General features: G+C 37.2%; 2 protein-coding genes across 6 annotated transcripts in view; one reads left to right on the top strand and one right to left on the bottom strand.

Moving 5' to 3' along the window:
• The window catches only part of tnksa (tankyrase, TRF1-interacting ankyrin-related ADP-ribose polymerase a), a 129,864-nt gene extending 117,660 nt beyond the window's left edge, over nt 1-12,204 (bottom strand). For 3 of the 5 annotated variants that reach the window (XM_056268296.1, XM_056268298.1, XM_056268299.1), the window contains exons 1-2: nt 11,715-12,204; nt 10,181-10,405 (exon numbers count right to left, since the gene is read on the bottom strand). In XM_056268296.1, coding sequence (XP_056124271.1) covers nt 10,181-10,405; nt 11,715-12,162 — 673 coding nt within the window. In that variant the 5' untranslated portion in view covers nt 12,163-12,204. Of the gene's footprint in view, nt 1-10,180; nt 10,406-11,714 lie in introns of those variants that run through there. The other 2 variants (XM_056268297.1, XM_056268300.1) reach the window with 2 other exon arrangements.
• A 3,700-nt stretch (nt 12,205-15,904) lies between these two features.
• ppp1r3b (protein phosphatase 1, regulatory subunit 3B) lies at nt 15,905-19,593 on the top strand. Its single transcript, XM_056268303.1, has 2 exons — nt 15,905-16,006; nt 17,805-19,593. The coding sequence occupies exon 2, from the start codon at nt 17,836-17,838 to the stop codon at nt 18,715-18,717; it is 882 nt and encodes a 293-aa protein (XP_056124278.1). The 5' UTR covers nt 15,905-16,006; nt 17,805-17,835; the 3' UTR covers nt 18,718-19,593.
• Nucleotides 19,594-19,611: the final 18 nt, after the last annotated feature.

Here is a 19,611-nt window from a genome sequence, read left to right as displayed (position 1 = left end):
AGTAATGATGCTGAAAATTCAGTTATTTTAAATTGTAATAATATTTCACAATATTACTGTTTTTACTGCATTTTTGGTCAAAATAATCTGACCAACCGCAAACTTTTGAACAATAGTGTTGTTGATGACGGTCCATCATGTTGGGACCGACTAAAGCATATGTTTTACAAGAAAGCTGTTCTCAAAACACTACAGTGTCCAATCTTTAAAGCCTGTGAAGGAAACAAGTGAAGGAATTCTGGCAAAGAAGCTTGAACTAAAAAAAGAAGAGCAATCTTGTGTTGCGCGAGTATGATTGTATTGCTATGCCGGTGACTCATAGGTCATCCATTTCTCATCAGAAAAACACAGTTTTGACAAGCATTAAACCAGTGTGTGAAATACACCACTGCATAAAGGGAGGACTCTGGGTTTGATGCAGAAAAATAAGGGATGAGGAAAAAGGTTTAGCTAAGTGGGAAAATACAGCTACCATCAGCCCTCTCGGTCAAATTAATATGCACTAAAGGCCCCACAGAGACCACATTTGCATACACTGGTGTCATGAAAGCACTTGAGCGGTGGGCTGCTGTGGGGCGGGTGGGCACAAAGGGTTGGAAGTGTCGACGTGACGCGATGGGGTGATTAAAATTCGCTGGCGTGCTTATGACAGCTTGCCTATCCATCAGGCAACAGGCATCGAGGGCACATTTCAGTAACCTCCGCTCTGCAGGCGGTCCCCCTCCCTATGAGACACATCTACGTTGTTAGCATGCTTATACTTTCTGGAGGGTCAATAACACAATGCTTTTTTGTCCAGATAGACTTGTTTGTTCAAAACTACACTATAAAAATGTTTTAATTTTAGCATTAAAATTCAGTTGTATATTTTTCGGGTGACGGCATATATGTCAGCATGATACAAATCTTGGTACAAAAAATTATAATAAAGAAAAGAGCTTTGCTGCAAAGGAAACATGATTAAGTAGCTTAGCAAAATTTTAATCAAACTAAATTGTTGTATGGTCCAAAATATAAAAGAAAAAAAAGGAGAGAGATAGAGGACCCCTGCATGACTTGGTATCAAGATAAATAAGACTTTAATAAGATTAATAAGACTTTGTCTCTTAAAATATAAGATAGTTTGACTTCATGACTTAATGTCATTTGGTGCGACTCCCAAAAACATATTTTTGAATTAATAATTAATAGGACTGGTCAAAATGCCCACGTTTGCGAGTATCCAAGTAAACATAACAGTCAGTTATGGCTTAAGTAAACAGTAGAGGAAGAACGCATGTGTATCATTATATTGGATCCGTGCATTAGTCTTAAAGTGACAGCAGCCTAATATTTCTTCTGCTGTCTTTGTTCTTAACTCCTTAACTTGCATCGGCCCTTGGATGAGCCGTAGGGGCGGTAGGTTTTTGCAATCAATACACCGGAGAGGAAAGGGTTAAATTAAATGCTGAAGGACCGGCCATGTAAACATGAACAAAATGAACGGCAATACTTATCTTTCATCTCCTTTGGTTGAGATCAGTTCGGACGAATCCAAGAAACACCAGCATATATTTCAATGTAAGGGTCTACTCTTCAAAAAGCATCCCACTTTTTAATCCAAAACAATGGAAAAAAGGGGGAAAATTTAAATAGGCCTATCCTTCTTTGTTACATGAGTGTTTCGAGTTAGAGTAATCCAACATGTTCATTTTCAAATTAAATATCGGTTGTAATCCGTATTCCAACGTTCAAAATCCATGTCTCCCCTGTAGTTTAGACTCTTCCAGATACTATGAGCCATTCCCCTTCTTTCTTCTTCAAACACAGGCTTTGTTGTGATCAACCAAAATATCAAGGGAGCACATTACAGCCTGAGCGCCCTGTCAATCTCGCACCTCGGTTTCTGGCTGGATAAAAACATGGATAAAGCCAGCCAATGTCTAGTCAGCAAAATTTTGATGGATGGGAGTATTAACCAACTAAAACACGATTGCAGTGATAGACAGTTTGCTTAGTTTATGCAAGCAGATTAGTCAAATACAAGTACGCAAACTCGCAAAGGTTTCGCAATTACGCTATGTAGTGTTTAGTCCTTATGTCATTTGGTTACCAGGTGTCCATTTGGAGTCTCCAAGTGGCCTTTTAAAAAGGACGCCTAGACTTTTCTTGAATAAAAGCTTACAGAAACTACATTTTTGGGAGTGTTTTCAGGCCTTTAACATAAAAGTCTGATACATTTTTCCCTAAGTGAAATTCTTTCAATGAAATCGTGAGTCACTTTCATGTAAATTTTACCTTGTTTTACTCTGTTCCTATGCTACTTAGATCTTTTTTTAAACTAGACACTTGAAACTTTGTTACCCAAGAGTCATTATAACTCAGGTTTAAGAGCTACAGACATTTGTATTTGGGTATGTCATTTTCAGAAAATTCTCAAAAATAGGGGTGCTTTCATGTTAATCAAACAACAAAGACAAAGAAATCACTCCCTGCTCTTCAATGAATAACGTTTTTGTAACTTTAGGATTAACCTTCAGGCTATTTAATTTGGACAGTGAAGATTATTTGCAGTGTTATTTTACTTTTGATTACTTTATTCAATTGCTGTACCTAAGAACTACTGTTAGAACTCCCTGAAAAACCTTAACAGCACTGATTATTTCATTTGTGTCTTTGTTCTATTGTATTTATTTATTGGTGTTAATGCTTGTAGTTTAATTATTTGTTCTTTTTTACTGTTTACTTGTTTTTATTAGGCTAATCTTTGACATTTATATTAGCAAGTAGTTTTAGCGTTGGTATCGAAATTGGAATTGAATATTGTTCAATTTCACTGGTATCTAAAAATGTGGGTGTCATAAACTTATTTATAACAATACAAGGATACATGGGTCAAAAACAACTAAAACAATAATTATTTAATTCATTCATTACTTCTTTCGTGGTGGGGCCAGTGAAAATTGAATCATTGAATTCACTGAATCGAATTGAAAATCAAGAACATGAAAAATACAAAAATGATTAAGATGTGTACACTTACATTTATTCAACATGTATGACTTTTTTTTTTACTTTTTATATGATCGCTACAACCACCACATGACATTTCAAAAGTCAGCAGACTGAAACTTTTCTTCAAAAGTGTTTCAAAATCATATAAAAATCATGTAAATCATACAAAAAATACATTTTAAAAATGTGGTCCGTGTGCTTTAAATTACACACTTTTTTCTTTTCTTTATCACGGACAATCTTACGTCACTGACCCTGAAATAAACAAGCAAAAAAACGCATGCTGCTCAGAATACAAAGGAAAGGGCCACAGAACCAACAGCATTAAAACAGGCGCTGAGACCTACTGTTGGTCATAAGGACCTTCTGAATAAACAGCGGCTGCCGCGTGCGCAGTAATTGGTGGTTGGAGTGTGATCATCAGAGTAGAGTAATTATGGCCGAACACTGAGAGGGCTGATTAACTGAGAGCTTCAGAGAGAACATGGGTGCTTGGGTTAATGCATAAGCATGTACAAATCCCCACTGTTCTAACAGGATTCAGAGAGGCTCGGATACACACACATATCAGACACAGCCATCTCTGCAAGCTGCGTTCATTAAATTTCTCGACATACTTAGACAACGGTGAAAATGCCCATTAGTGCCAAGTGAAATCATTAGCAATTTGATAAACCCAGATGGGAATGAAAGAAACGACTTGAGGTGCACGCAAACACGCACACGGGCATGCACACATATTATCTGAGATTGAAGGTGTGCGCTAGGGACGTTCGTTCATGATCAATCGATTTATTGATCTTTAATTTCATCCCTAGCGTGCACAATAATGGTTAACTCTGCATTGGAAAATAGGAGTGGAGACAGCCGCGGCTCAAGGCTATGAAAGTGTGGAGTTTAAACTTTTTCACTATTAAGTAGAAAAGTCAGGAGTGAGGCGGAGAAGTAAAGAAAAAAATGAAACATGCTGTCACCATTACCGTCATCCATCTTTGAGGTAAGGAATGACGACACGACCTCTAATTTCAAACTGCCTCCCTGCAGCTTTGGGCTGATGGGCACAAAAATTAATGAGTGGAGACCAGCAGCAATCCTAATTAGCAGAGGGGATGCTAATTATTTATTCATTATGAGCAAAGGGCAGAGGTGACAACACTTGTTGGGTTCAGAAAGGATGAAGATCTGATAGAAAAAAATCTTGTATTCATGAAATAATCTAAAGGGACCAAACTAGCCTAATGCCGTTTATTATTTCTGTCAATCTATTAATCGTGAGGCAAGCTAGAAAACGAAAAAAATTGTTGCGGATCAATTTGACCCATTTTGATTTTTGGAGATATTTGAGAGGGTTTTTTTTTCATTTTGTGATATTTTCTCATTTAGGGTCATAGACATGCATGCAAAGTTTCAACACGCTGATGTGATTATCTGAAGATAATTTCTGTTACGTTTGTGACGTTCGTGTATTTTGGTTTTTAACTACCCTGGTGTGGTGAAGGTAAAAAGGAGCTTTTTCCCACTTATTTCAATAATGGAAAATATTTTGTCCGCCATAAATGGTAAAAATGTGCTATCATTTCTTTTTTCAAGCTATCTAAAATACTATCTATCCGATGTTATTTTTCTTGAAATTTTGAGACTTTTTCTCATTTAGGGTCATGAACATGCATACAAAGTTTCAAGTTTCAAATATGTGTTGTGAAATTTGCATACAGAAATTGTATATGATCTTGCGGTTTGTGGGCCAATTTGACCCATATAGGCAGCTGTTCAAAAGCAACTGTCTCTGTTGTGTATGTCAGAGCTCTTCACAGATCATTGTAGAATAAAAAGAAAAATGTAAAAGTAAAGTTAAAAAAAAAAATGAAGTTAAAGTTTATGAAAATTTAAAATGTAAAAATATAATTTACAAAACATGTTCAACTCTAAGACTTCAAGAAAATCAAAGCTAAATATCTGGACAAGTTCTGTGCCTAATTTAAGGTTGATATTATATATATATAAAAAAAAATTGTAAGATTTTTGGGTGCAGTAATAAGCTTTTCGCACTAGATGACATCCAGACTCCACCGGTGAGCATATAAGGACTCTCCGATTTCCATGGTTTGAGTGATCTGAACCATATGCCTATATTTCCGTAATTTTCTAAATATTTATGAAGTAGGCATCCTATTCAGAAGTAGTTTGGACAGTAATGCTAATATTTGATTTGAATTCAACCTCTAAAACCCACATAAAAAACATACGGAAAGAACCAGGGGTTGCGTTATAGTTTGGCACAGCATCACAAATAAAGAATCTATCCCTATTTCTCTATTAGCCTTTCATTTGTTTTGAAAAACAGTCACCAAATATGAAAACTAGAGTCTGAAAGCTTTCAAATGATATATAGTTTGCCCAGATTAATTGAAGTTTTAATATAGTAATATACGGTAGGTATAAAATTAATTAATGTGTAATCGCAAAGGTACCACAGGTGTGGAGGGGCAGTCTTAAAAATAGTGGTTAAAACATTTTTATAAATAATAAATTCAGAAATGTATTCTTTGTAATGTGTGAAAAGTATAAGTGTTTTCTGTGATTTTTGGAGAATTGTATTGAATCCAATGAGGGCTTTCAATTTGACCTGGACCATACAGACTGTAACCAGAAATCGAAAAGTGCAAGAGGATTAAAAATACTGTAATTTTACTTGGACTAGCAAATGCACACATAACAAGAAGTGTCATATAATTATCAAGCTTTATTTTTTAATTCATAATTTGCATTTCTCAAATATTTATATACAGTGTGTGTTTGTCATCAAATATGACAGTACAGACATTGTTACAAAGGTTTTCAATTGAAAGCTGTTCTTTTAAAATTTCTATTCATTAAATAATCCTGAAAAAATGACTCACAGTGTTGTATCACAAAATGTTTCCACAAGAATATTAAGCAGCAGGACAATTTTTAACTTGAGCACCAAATCAGCATATCAGAATGATTTCTGAAGGGTCATTAAACACTGAAGACTGGAGTAATGATGCTGAAAATTCAGCTTTGCCACCACAAGAATAAATTACGTTTTAAAATAAAATAGAAACCAGTTTGTAATAATATTACACAATACTACTATTTTTTACTGCAATTTTGATTAATTAAATATAGCCTTACCCACCCCAAAAGAGTGTAAGTGTGTGTGCAAATGTAATTAATCACATAAATTAATGTTATTTTTGACAGCCTTAATATATATGTGTGTGAGATCTCTTTAGTGAAAGTGACATGATGTGAAGGCCAAGTATGGCAACCCATACTCGGAATTTGTCCTCTGCATTAATTAACCCATCCAAGTTAGTGCACATACATTAGAAGCAGTGAGTAGTGAACACACACATACTGCAAACCGTGGTCACTGGTCACACACACCCGGAGCAGTGGGCAGCCATTGTCTGTGGCGCTCAGGAAGCGATTGGTGTTAGATGCCTGCCTTCCTCACTGGCACGGGGCACCTCAGTCATATTGAGAATCTAACCTGCAACCTTCGGGTTATCAGTCTGACTCTCTAACCATTAGGCCACGACTGCCCTAAATTTAGCTTCTAATGTTTACTAGTAAAAACTATAACAAAAATACACATCTTAAATCATGGCGCTCAAACACTAGATGCTGAAGAAGAAAATAGCGAGATGCATGGACAAAGATGCCCATCTAATCTATGTTTATGTTTATATTAGGGATGCTAATGATTAATCGACGGTCAATTAATTGTCGATGAGACATTTAATCGTTGGTTTATGCGCGTGCATGTGCTGCTCAACAGCGAAACATGTAAAGCGAGCACGCCGGAGTTATGTTTGGGACCATTTTACACCTTCATCATGACTATAAGTTTGGGTGTGCATTCGCAGCCTTTTGTTTTGTGCAAATACAAATTTTAATATTGTGTTTATTTTGTGTAGACCTATCTATATCTGATTTAGGCCTATCTCATATAGGATGCATTTGGTTAAGAATTAACACTGCAGTAAAGCGTACGGTGATCAGCTTCAGCGCACAGCTCAAACTGCAATGCACGACTAATAATGACTATGATTGGGACTGTCATATTACATAACATTATAAAGAGAACAATAATGTAATAAAACATTGTGAATTATTCGGGTTTAGTTGCCATGTTTCATTGCATTGCTCCAAGAAGAGCACGTCCACAACATGAGTCATTCTGAATGGCACGTAACTTAGTTCGTTCACTTTTGCATTCGAGTCATTTTCTGCAGATATCAGTAATATTATGTTTATTTTGTATATCTGATTAATATCATTTAGGATCCGTTTTTTTTTAGTTAAATAACGCGCTAGCAAAGTGCTCCAGTTTACTGATGTTCATTCAGCACGCAGCTCAAACAGCAATGCACGACTAATAATAACTATGATTGGGACTGTCATATTACATAACATGAGAGAACACTATTTTATTAAATCGTTGTGAACTCATTGGGTTTAGTTGCCGTTTTCAGCGCGTTGTTCTATGAAGCATTCTTAAGGCTAACGATTAATTGATCATTTATTTAAACGACGATCAATCATGGGAATTTGTGAAAATTGACATCCCTAGTTTATATAAAAACATTAAAAAAAACTAACCTGTGTGAACTAGTCTGTAGTATAGAATATAATCAAAGCCAAAACTAGCCATATAATGCGGTCTGGAATTAAACACATTTTCTAGTAAGGCATGTTCAAACATCCTAGTAATGCTAAATGTTTATTTTGGTAGTTGAGTTACTCTATCTAAAACCAAAGAAAAATTAGGCCGTCAACCAGAGACGACTGCAACAATCGAGACATTGAACAGAGGTTGCCTATGCTAACACTACACACTAAAACAATAGACAATAACAAAAACAAACCAGATGCTTTACCTGCAACAGCGTATCACTACAATTTGAACTTTTTTTTTTTACTTTTTATGGCCTATCTTGCAGAATGTTGTGATCAATATTGAATCTGAAATATCTCAAGGACAGAAGTTTTATTTCCAGCTGAGTCCTGATCCTAACCTGATCTACAAACATGACTCAGCCGTTCTAAAACTCTCCAAAATATTTTTTTTTCCAAATGAACAAGTACAAAGATAAAAGGCAGAGAACATCTACTTCAATCTTTTCAGATGTGAAATTACATATGTGTCCTCAGGCCTCTGAATTCTCCCCGAGATTGCGCAGATAATTCTTATCACAAAGTTTTTAAATTGGAACTTGTCCCATTTAATTGGATTATGCTAAAAATGTAGCAAGTGGGCACTCTGGATAAAATTGCTACGAGCAGTAGACTACTTTTGGAACAAAATCAGAGAAAACATAACTACAATACAAATTAAAATACCCTTTTCATTTTTGAAACAAACTTAAGACACAAATCCACAGCCTAATCACTTAAAACAAAGACTGGGAAGCACATTGAGCAGATTATTCCCTGATCTGCCCATTGTGATGCAGGAAAGAGAAAATGAAAAATGTTGAACGACATTCCATCGCCACAATATTGGCCCTCTTCACCCCTCAGATGCAATGTTAAATTTCTCATGAATACCAAGCAGTAACGATCTGATTAATGAGTGAGCGCTGTGTAATAGTGTCAGTCACCACGGCTAATCAAGAAGAATGCCACATGATTAACCCTTATTGAGAACTGTTCCTCAGGCAAAACACAGGAAAAATTAAAGTCATACATCTTCAGAATTCACTAAGGCGAGATTATTCCATTCGTCTCCTCAATCTACAGAGCTAACATGTCCCCCAACTGAAACCAAACCAGCACACTCTACTTGCAAAACACGTTTGAGGTTGCACAAACCAACTTTTTGGACAATATACACTTTTAAAAATAAAGGTTACAAAAGGGTGTTTTCACACCACTGGCATAGAAGAACCATTTTTGGTTCTCCAAAGAACCTTTCAGTGAACCTTTCTCAAAAGAACCTTTTTTTTTTTAGTGCGAAGAACATTTTAAAGGGGTGATGAACTGAGAAATCAAATTTTCCTTGAGCTTTTGACATCTAAGAGGTCATCAAATTATAATATCCTGTAAGTTTCAGAACTGAAAACGTCCTTGTTAGTCCAATAAAAGCTTTTATTGACACCAGGCTCAGCAAACGACTCGTTTTTCAAAGTGGGGAACTATGACGACAAAGAGGATAAAACACCACCCCCGCAGAAGAAGATCAATGCCTACTTCAACAAGGCCGGTTTAGCCCCGCCCACCGATTCGCGCATTGCACGAAACTCATTATAATATGCAAAACTGTTATCCACTCACAGCAGTGGGCGTTTACTTCCAAGTCTTCAATGCGAGACGCCCATAAAAACCGAGCGTTTTTGAGCTAGGCTCAAAACTAGGGTAGAAAATAGCCTATTACTTATTCATTTTGATGTTTTTGAATGTAAAAACCAAGCGAATGTCATAAGTTGACCTCAGACAACAATATAAAACAATTTAAAAAGCCAGTTCATGACCCCTTTAAAAATCGAAAAAAACCTTTGTCCACTATAGAGCAACTTTTGTAAAATGGAAAGGTTCCATGGAGGTTCTTCGTGGAACCATAGATGCCAAATACTTTTATACGCAACTTTTATTTTTAACAGTGTACCATCACCTTAGTCAAAAGCCCCTTTCACACAGCGCGTTGATCCCGGGAAATTGCCGGAACGCCTTCTGTGTGAACGCAAACACGACCCGGGATCGATGCCGGGTTGGGGACCTAGTAACATTGCCGGGATCAGTCCCGGAACGCGCGCTGTGTGAACAAAAGCCGTAACCAATGCCGTGTCGTAATGATGCCGTGTCGTAATGATGCCGCTGAAGTGAAGTGAAAGCAGGCTAGTGAAACGGTACGTAATGCGCTAGTTTATGATCGAATCAGAGAAAAAAATGCACAAGCGTGGTTTCTCCAGAGAGAAATCGCAGCTCATAAGCAAACTATACATGCTGCTGAGACATTACATGTCACATCGATGTCACGTGTCTTTACTGGATTTTTACGGGTTGTGTGTAAACGCACTCTCTGATTCCGGAAAATTACTGGCAGTGTAAATGAACAAAAATCAAACGAACCCGGGTCAAATCCCGGGTCGCTTTATCCGTGTATTTTCCGGAATCTCTGTGTGAAAGGGGCTATAGAGACACAAGAAGAGGTACTTACCAATGCATACGTCAATTTTGCCCTTAATGGCAGCTTCATGGAGCGGAGTGTAATTCCAGTTGTCTCTGGAGTTGGAATCGGCTCCCTGACAAAGCAGCAAGCTGACCACTTCAGCGTGACCGAAGGAACAGGCGTTGTGCAGCGGGATCAAACCTCCGTCGTCTCGCGCGTGTACGTTCGCCCCCGCCTGCAGGAGATGCTCCACAACGTCTTTCCTTCCAAAACCTGAGAGACAAAAATATCGGTTAATCAAGCTCTTATCTCTACAAGGTAACATGCATATCAGTCATGCTGACCAAGAAAAGCCTGTTTCAACAGGAAAAAACAACAACTTTATTTTGGTTTGGCATGTTAAAACTGAGAATACTACAGGATAGAAATAAGCCGGTTTCTTGCAATAGACCATAATGAAAATTAATATGTGTGTGCACGGATTATTCTATCATTTTAAGTAAACACATGCAATGTAAGCACCTTAAAGCGGAAGATTCCATTAATAATATGCCTGTGCTCACAAGATATTCATTTGTGCACATATAGAGAAAACACATTTTTGAAATAACACTATTTAAGTCCTGGTGTAACTGAATCGCCCCATGAAATGGCTTAACAAGAGCAGTTTTCTTGTCTGTGTGGACATTTTTCCTACTGCAACAGGAAGTTGGGGCGGGACATATCAAATGGCTCTTCTGTTTGTATTTAAATAGCCTCTAAACAAGCACACAAGAAATAAAATCCACAAAACCCTTATTGTGATTTCATGGGGTCTTAAACTGAATCACATGGGGGTGATTCAGTTTGGATATCCAGCCATTTGTGATTACTGGACAAGGGTTATTAAAAATCATTCTGCAGAGTTTCAAGCTAAGCATAAAATAAAATAAAATAAAAGATATAGAAATTTTCATAAATTTTAAAATTGTATTAATTTGATAAACATTGTTTTGAAATTCACTTAAATTTCCAGGTTTATATTTCCAACACTGAATAATGGTATAATAACGTGCCAATTAGATGCATAGGGCTATAATATATATTTTCCCATAAAAAAAAAATACAACAATAATAACGTTTCTTCGGCAACAAATACTATTTATGTTAAAGGGGATTTGTCAGCTCTGGAATTTTTAAAGTATCATGCGAGGGTCCGGTTTCACTTTGTCATATTTGTGTGAATCAAAGTGAACATTTATTTTGGACATCGGAGTACATATTGTAACTTTATTACGATATTTATTACTTTTAACGATTATTTGCCGGTGTATCACGTTTTCTTCAGTCTGTATGTTGAACTTTATTCACTTTCGGGCAGCACATCACACGAAAACAAACACGAGCAGACAGATAGCCTCGCTCCCAGAATGGTTAACTTTCTACTAGATGTTACATAACTGCCCTGTTGGCCAACTTGGCCCAACTTTCCCGTACCCCCCTTGTCCCCGTTTCCTTTACTGTTTATTTAGCTACCTAAACCTTCTACCTGGCTGCTTTCCAGGTCGGGATTGATCGCAAACATTTATGTATTTGTATTTACCTGCAGCGAAGTGAAGTGGGGTGGACTTGCGCCCAGCCATGTCCTTAGCGTTTACATTGACCGAATCAACCAGTTTCTTCACCCGGGACACGTCCCCATTCCTGCAGGCCTCAAACAGCTCCCTGAAAGCCCCACTCGTCCCGCAGCCGCTGCCTCCAGGACTGGCACTACCGGAGTCGGGAGTGGAGCCCGCACTACTGCCCCCGCCGGTGGTAGACGAGCTAGTGCTGCTCGAGCTCGAGCTGCTGCTGCTGGTGCTGAGGAGCGGAGCGGGAATATCAGCAGTGATCTCCGGTTCCCTGATGCTCTCCGGCTCCCCACCAACTGCAAGGCAGCTGGTGTCGGTGGGTGATTCCAGAGGCGTGAGGGGACTGGAGTCGGGTCTTGGTGGGGAGGATAAGTTTTGTTGTTGTTGTTGCTGCTGGGTAGTGCGACGAGACGTCGCCATTTTCGCTCACAGATCCCCCTCTGGCAGCGAAAACAGTTGGGGAGAACTTCCGGGAAGTGCCAGAATAAAACTTCCGCTTTCAAATTATAAAAAGGATAAATTAATATTTTGAGCTCTGTGACTTATTACCATGGTAACCACAAAAAAATTAAACAAATAAAGATTCAGACAGAAATATATTCTGCAGTATAAAATTAAAAGAAATGATAAAGCTCTGCAAAGTGGAATGAAAATAGACTGTTAGGCTATGTAAGGAAATCTACCTAAATGATAAAGACAAACAATATAAAGAGTTCCCCTAAAACGAAAATGTTCTCACCCTAATGTCATTCCAAACCCGTAAGACTTTCGTTCATCTTCGGAACACAAATGAAGATCGTTTGATGATCTGAGAGCTTTCTGTCCCTCAGTTGACAGCTACGCAACTACCACTTTGACAGTTCAAAAAGTTCATAAATAGATCATAAAAATAATTCATGTGAACAGAGCGGTTTAGTCCAAATTGAGATTTGATCGCTTTATATGATGACCAGATTTAATTTAGGCTTTTATTCACATATAAACAATTATCAGCGAACATAAACAGAAGCTCGTTCCGAACCTGCTTGAAGCGTGAGAATAAACCTCTTGCTGAAGCTCAAACCTGCTGCGTAACAAAGAATGAGCCTCATTGGTTCTCGTACGTCAAGCAAACATGCTTGAGCTTCCATTTACCACAACTGATGTGTGAGTTGATGAATGTTTATATGTGAATAAAAGCCTAAATTATATCTGTTCATCATAAGCGATCATGTCTCTTCAGAAAATTTGGACTAAACTGCTCAATTCATATGGATTAGTTTTACGATCTCTTTATGAACTTTTTGAAGCGTCAAAGTGGTAGTTGTGTAGCTACCTGTCAATGGAGGGACAGAAATCGCTCTGATTTCATTAAAAAGATATTAATTTGTGTTCTGAAGATGAACGAAAGTGGGTTTGGAATGATTAATTTGGAATATTAATGACAGATTTTATTTTTTTTCAGTGAACTATCCCTATAAGCTGGTTTCCCAGTGCCTAACCAATTAAAAAGTGCCTAAACCCCTCTAAAGCTAGTTGTCTAATGAGACAGAGCAGCTAAAACCAGCAAATTAAATTGTAAATTGATTTTCGATTTATGTTTAAAATAAGATATGTGGCTAACATTGTCTTAACAAAGTGGATGTTGAAGGACTACAATAGTTGTATGATTCGTCAAGCACATAACCTGTTTCTCTTTTAACAGATCAACATACTTCTGTTTACAATATCAAGTCCAAAACCATGGCTCAAAGTCTGTCTTGGATGTATTAGCATCTGTTTATAAAAATCCTTGTTATTCATTTCTTTGACCCTTATTGGGCAACTCAAACATCACTGATCCAATATTGACAAAACAAAACAGCATATTACCCTTCTGTAACTGTCTGTTTTAACTGTTTGTATAGGCTAGTGAAAGTGGTTACCTCACTGTTGCACCCTGGGATGACGAGAGTTCTTTTTCTCAGCTGTTTGGAAATATTTGGTCGCCCAAGCTGAAACACTAGCCCGGGATGAACATTTGAAGTTCCTGTGCTTAAGTATAAGTAGGCCTATCTAAGGTGCTTGTTTGATGCCTGTTACATAATGACAATGTTTGCGTGAAATTCATGGCGCTCTTATCACACACACAGTCCAACATTACTGTTTACAAAGCTATTTGATTTTCTCCTCATGTTCAAGAGAGTCTAAAATATTGTCAAAATATCTATATGCACAGACTGGTCCAAAAGACCAAATTGAAAATATAAGATTGTAAATCTAATTTAAACATGGAAAGTTTAGGGTTTTGAAAAATAATAAAGAAACATACAACACACATTCACACTATATGTAGAACATACTTTTTAAATAGTTGTGGAGTAATTAAAAATTCGATATTTCGGACACCAGATTCTAAATTTTATGCTTTTGTTTTTTTTAAATTAAGATGTTCCTTAATTTGTTATGCTGATAACATGAAAACTGCATTAAATTGTTTTAAAAATATTATTTTAAATATAAAACGCTGTTACAGGAATGCATTCTGTGCACTGGAAGTTCTACAGCTGCTCCATTTCTGTCCACCTGGTGGGCTTTGTCACCCTGTTCTGTCAGTCACAGGGCTTCATAAAATACCTCCTGTGGCCACTTTACAAATTCAGAGGTGCCGTTTTTCATAGGACATTTGCACTGGACACTTAAATGACAGCTGATATTAAATGACAAGCTGTCATTTAAGTGTTCAGTACACATGTTTAAAAATAAATTTCCAGTTAAGCACAATACTTCCAGCTGTTGGAATTCAAATCATTGTCAAGATGTTAAAACAATTTCTGTGTTTTTGTCTGAAAGAAATATTTGGGTGCATAATCACAAATCAATACCATGCAGAAATATATTTTCTTTCAGACATTTTGTTTTGTTTATATACTGAAGGATCAAAGATATTCCACAAAAAGCAGCATGACTCCCATTTAAACTCTTTTTGTCACCTTTAGATGTCCTATTGATTCAGAATGAACAAGCCTGAACAGCTGTTCTCCTGTTAACCTTCTCTACAGTCTGTTTTAGCTCACTATTTCACAACCCACGTGGCTAAACCCATGTTCGCCTTTTCTGCTGATTGTGCAGAAAATGTTACAAATGTTGGGTTTCTTTGATCTGGAATCTGGATTTATCTATGGATTTTCTGCACTATCTGTACATCAGTTGTGGCAACAAGATAAGGTACAGTGTCCCAATGTCTCCGTTCTGAAACTACGGATAATTCTGACAGGATGCACAGTTCTTTGAGAGACAAATAATATAGTCTTAATTAAGTCCACTAATTAGCCTGACATGTAGAAAGATAAAAAGATACAAAACCATTTTACTAAGTTCCTTAATAAATAACTTCTCCTTTTCCATTCTGTGACAAAAACAGTGAATAAAGTTCCTCTAACAAACGGTGCATCTGAAATGGCATACTGTCTGAGTAAGTACAACATTTGAATTTGAACTTTCTTCAAAACCGTTAAAAAGTACTTTTATAGATAGTATGAATATGAGTTGTATGAATGAAATTCGGACATACTACATCCGCCATATTGTTAATGTCCCGTGATCATCTTTTCGCCTGTTTTTCGAATGCTATGTATTCGGACATACTACTTTGTTGGCGTATTGTTTTCGCACTAAGTATTTGATTTCGGGCGCAGTGATTGTAATTATATGATATCGATGTGCATTAAAATAACAAATAGCAAAGCGAGAGACTGATAACTGAGCTGACAAAACCTTGGGTGTGGAAAAGAAATCAGTTCTTCTGAGCAACTGTCCCTGAGACAACAGCTTCCCTTTGCTTTAGGATTCTCCCCAGCCTCAATGGCAACATATTTTAAACAGCTCTTCAATAATCTCCAGAATACAATGAACAGGAAAAAAAAAAGATGTACACTGGTCATAGAAGGCTAAAGTATGCTGAAGTTAGTGGGTTCATGTTCATGGTAGGAAAAGTGGTGCATATTTTTGTAACAGTGGGGCCTCCAGACATGGCCTACTGACCCCCAGTCCTTTCAGTCACGTGACATGACATTGATCAGCATGGGGTGCGTGCATGCCCCTGTAGCCTGTTGTGATTGGTCCAAACAGGTAGTTCACGTGAACACGGCCTGATCGTCGGCAGAAATGTAAGTAATTTTGGTGCCGGGTTCAGAAGCTCATTCATGCCGCACACACATCAGTACGAGCATATTACTCTCGTGAACAAGACGCAGACACTGGGCTTGAGGAGGAAGTTCGACCCAATTCAAATGTCGTAACACAGGTATATGCATTAACTTATGGTCACAGTTTTTATTCCCTTGTGTACTTTTAAAGCGTACGCGAGGAATTACAAATGCATGCATTTGATTCGTGTTGCAGCATGTAACGTTAGGGCTTTTTTATTTTTATCTAAGGGAGATATGAAACTTATTGAACACGGTCGTGCTCGCTACAAACCAGGAAGAGCATGCACGCAAAACTAGAGGACGCAAGGCTTAACACTTAAAAAAAATATGAAAAAGGAAAACAATTTTGCATTACAAAAAACGAATAAACTTTTAAGACAGGCGGTGTAGCAGCAGTAAGATGTTGGACCCGGACGAAAGTTGCAACTGCAAATGAGCTCCAACAGGTGTGAATCCCACTGTTTGTTTCAAAATGTACTTGTCGTTGCCTGTTGTTTCAATGCACCATTTGTTTTAAACTAAAGATAAGTTTATCTCGCGCTTTGCCAAGACAGCCCGGAACAATGTTTCATTGTTCCTGACCGTATATGGATACAAGCTAGTAGCCTTGTTGAGACCTGGGCGTTTTGTAACACTCTTTAATTCAATTTGTCGCAAACTTTGAAATTGTATTCCCAGATTTGCCTGCTACAAATTTGTTTTTGTTTTATTTAGGCCTATCTTATTTTTTTCTTCTTATTACCTGGTGTAAATTACTGTAAACTTTGAGTGCCACTGTTGCAATCTACCCTCTACTGGATTGTAGCAAATGGTCAATTATTATTATTTTATTTTTTTAACGAAATTGTTTTTCCGTTGTAATTATTATTTTTAGACAATTCATGTCCCTTTGTAATCTAATATGGTGACGTTTTTACTTCCGCGAGGGCGGGAAGAAATCTGTAACAAATGATCCAATCAATTTACGATGGACGTAATCAAGTCCAGCCCACACATATTTTGGTCATATTATATTACATAGGCCTATTAGATACTAATGTAGTAAATCTAGACATCGCAGACTTTTTTAGATTTTAAATGATTACGGTAGGCCTTAAGGCCTAATCATACTAGTAGTTTTAGTAGTTTAAATACAATTAATTACAATTGTAAACATATAGGGGCGGGGGAGACCGCAATTTAAGTCAGAAACAAATATAAAACTGTACAAAACAGATCAACATACAGTGTGTATGGATTAGTTATTCTCAGTTGTGGCAAATACTGTATATAGTATAGAGCCATGGCATTAGTAGATTTTAATGTAGATGAAAACCTTGTGAATGTTAAATATCAATTGTATTTTGTCCTGTTAATACTCTTTTAAACATCTATACTGACACCACAGGAGGGTGGTCATGTTTAATAGTTAATTTCTAATCTGAATACTCCCTGGTCTGAAAATGCTTTTTCTAAACAATGACCTTTAGATAATATCTCCTCAGAAAGTTAGGCATTTTGTTGTGAACATCAAGATTTCTGTCTTTTAATCATTTTGAATTAAATATATTATAAATGATGAACTCTAGAGGGTGCTCAATATCCTCTTGCAGTCCAAGTCCATTCCCCCTCTCTGGCCTCTAGATAAGATAAACTTGTTTGACCTATTTACTGCAATCTTTTGCATAATGCTTAGTTATTTCATTCTGAGTCTATATTAAGCTGTGGGTGCTGTGCATAATGTTTTAATTATATCATACTGAGTTTATATCAAGGACTTCATGCTGTGCTACATTAAAGTAAAAGAGTGAAATTAAAAAAATTTCATCCGCTTTCATACCAACCTTCACAGACCTGGATAGACCTTTCTCACTCTCTTAATGTGGTTATTAATACACTTTTCTGTGTTTTCAGTGCACGTGGCTGCCCTCCCAACAAATCCACCATGCCAATCGAGCTGGCCATGCCGATTTATCTGCCAAATGAAGAGTACTTGAACCCAAGGGCATCAAAATACAGCAGGCCCTTGCAGCCATGTCTACACCAGTGTCGAAGTAACAAATTAAGTTTTAACTCTTCTAGGGAGCAATCAGATTTGAATGGGATCAGCTCACCCTTGGCAAAACCTAGCAGGGCCAAAAAACAAGTATCCTTTGCTGATCACAAGGGCCTCGCCCTGACGGTGGTGAAGATCTTTTCTGAATTTGATGACCCCATTGACATCCCAACCAATATCGAGCAGTTCTTTAGCCCTTCTCTGACTTTATCAGAAAGGAAGGACAAGTTAACTCTCGACTTTGACCAGCCGTCTGCAGATTACTTGAAGTTTCGCCAACGTATAGAGAATGATCATGTTTGCCTCGAACACTGCATGCTTAAGGAAAAATCTATAGCGGGAACGGTTAAAGTTAAAAACCTTTCCTTCGAGAAGTCTGTTCAGCTTCGCATTACCTTTGACACTTGGAAGAGCCACACAGACATAAAATGCCAGTACATAAAGGACACTTACACCGGCTCAAACCGCGACACCTTTTCGTTCGAAGCTAGTTTGCCTGATCAGATGCCGCCACATGAACATGTTGAGTTTGCCATTTGCTATGAGTTCAATGGCGTCACTCTCTGGGATAACAACCAAGGACAGAATTACAGAATCATTCATTCAGCACTGAAGAAGAGTTCAAATGACTCAAGCGATGGCCATCAGGGATATGGCGTGAATGATTGGGACGGTCATTTTGACCGTTTTGGCAGCCCCAGATGCTCTCGGGGAATCTTTCCCAATTGGCCAAGCTATGCTGGATATGAAGACATTGGTCCGTATTACTAAGAATCCACTTTTGGGGCAGTTTATCCTGTACACACATCCATCAGACATTGTGATAAATGCCTCTTAAAGTGCTACTTTAAAAAACACAGCAACTTGTTGTTCTTTGGCCTCTTGTTCAAGTACTTGTCAGATTGTAAAGCTCTAAGGACACTTGAAATATTTATGATTAAAAATAATAGAGTATGTGATCCAAAAATGCAAGTAAATTTTTAAAACGTATATTGTTCATGGTGCAATGTGAATGTACGAGGGTAAGTTTCTGTTTATTTTCCAATTCTTTGTCAGTTGCATTGATGCTAGTTTCTGTGCAGGGTTGTGTGAATGTTCTTGTGGTTGATTTTGTTTTTGTATGGATTTGCATGGACCTTTATAAAATAATAGTGTAAATTAATTGAAGTGTAAGTGAATCTGCAGGCCAGGATATTTGCTAAACTGTAAATCATGACCATAAAGTTCTGTTCACAAGTAATTATTTCTTTGAGACAAATTGTTAGCATTCTCTTTTTTTCTTGAGCTAAGAGCAAAGACAGAATGACTCAAAAAGAAAGTGTTTTTCCCAGAAATGTGAAATCCGAGATGGACTAGATGCATGTATGCAAATTTGTCGTTTTTTGTTCTTTCCTGAACAGATAATTTTTTTTAATGTAAAACTAAACATGTTTGTATTTCTGTATTTTAATTGACTGACTTATTCTCACTGTAATTGACTGCACAACATGATTATGATATTAGTGATGGAAGTTCATGTGTATTATCATTTTTTTTCTCTCTCTCTAATGTATGCACTTTATTATGTTGCAGTGTTTAATTTCTTGTCACCCATTTTTAAATTGCATTGTTTGAAAGTGAATATAAAGTTTGTCAGAACCACTTTAATGATTTTGTAAAGTTCTC

This window comes from Rhinichthys klamathensis, unplaced genomic scaffold (genome assembly GCF_029890125.1).
Source record: "Rhinichthys klamathensis goyatoka isolate OS25496 unplaced genomic scaffold, OSU_Roscu_1.1 h1tg000270l_1, whole genome shotgun sequence".
In the NCBI taxonomy this organism is placed as follows: Eukaryota; Metazoa; Chordata; class Actinopteri; order Cypriniformes; family Leuciscidae; genus Rhinichthys; species Rhinichthys klamathensis.
The sequence above is the reverse complement of the archived record's forward strand: the minus strand, read 5'-3'. Positions and strand labels throughout refer to the sequence as shown.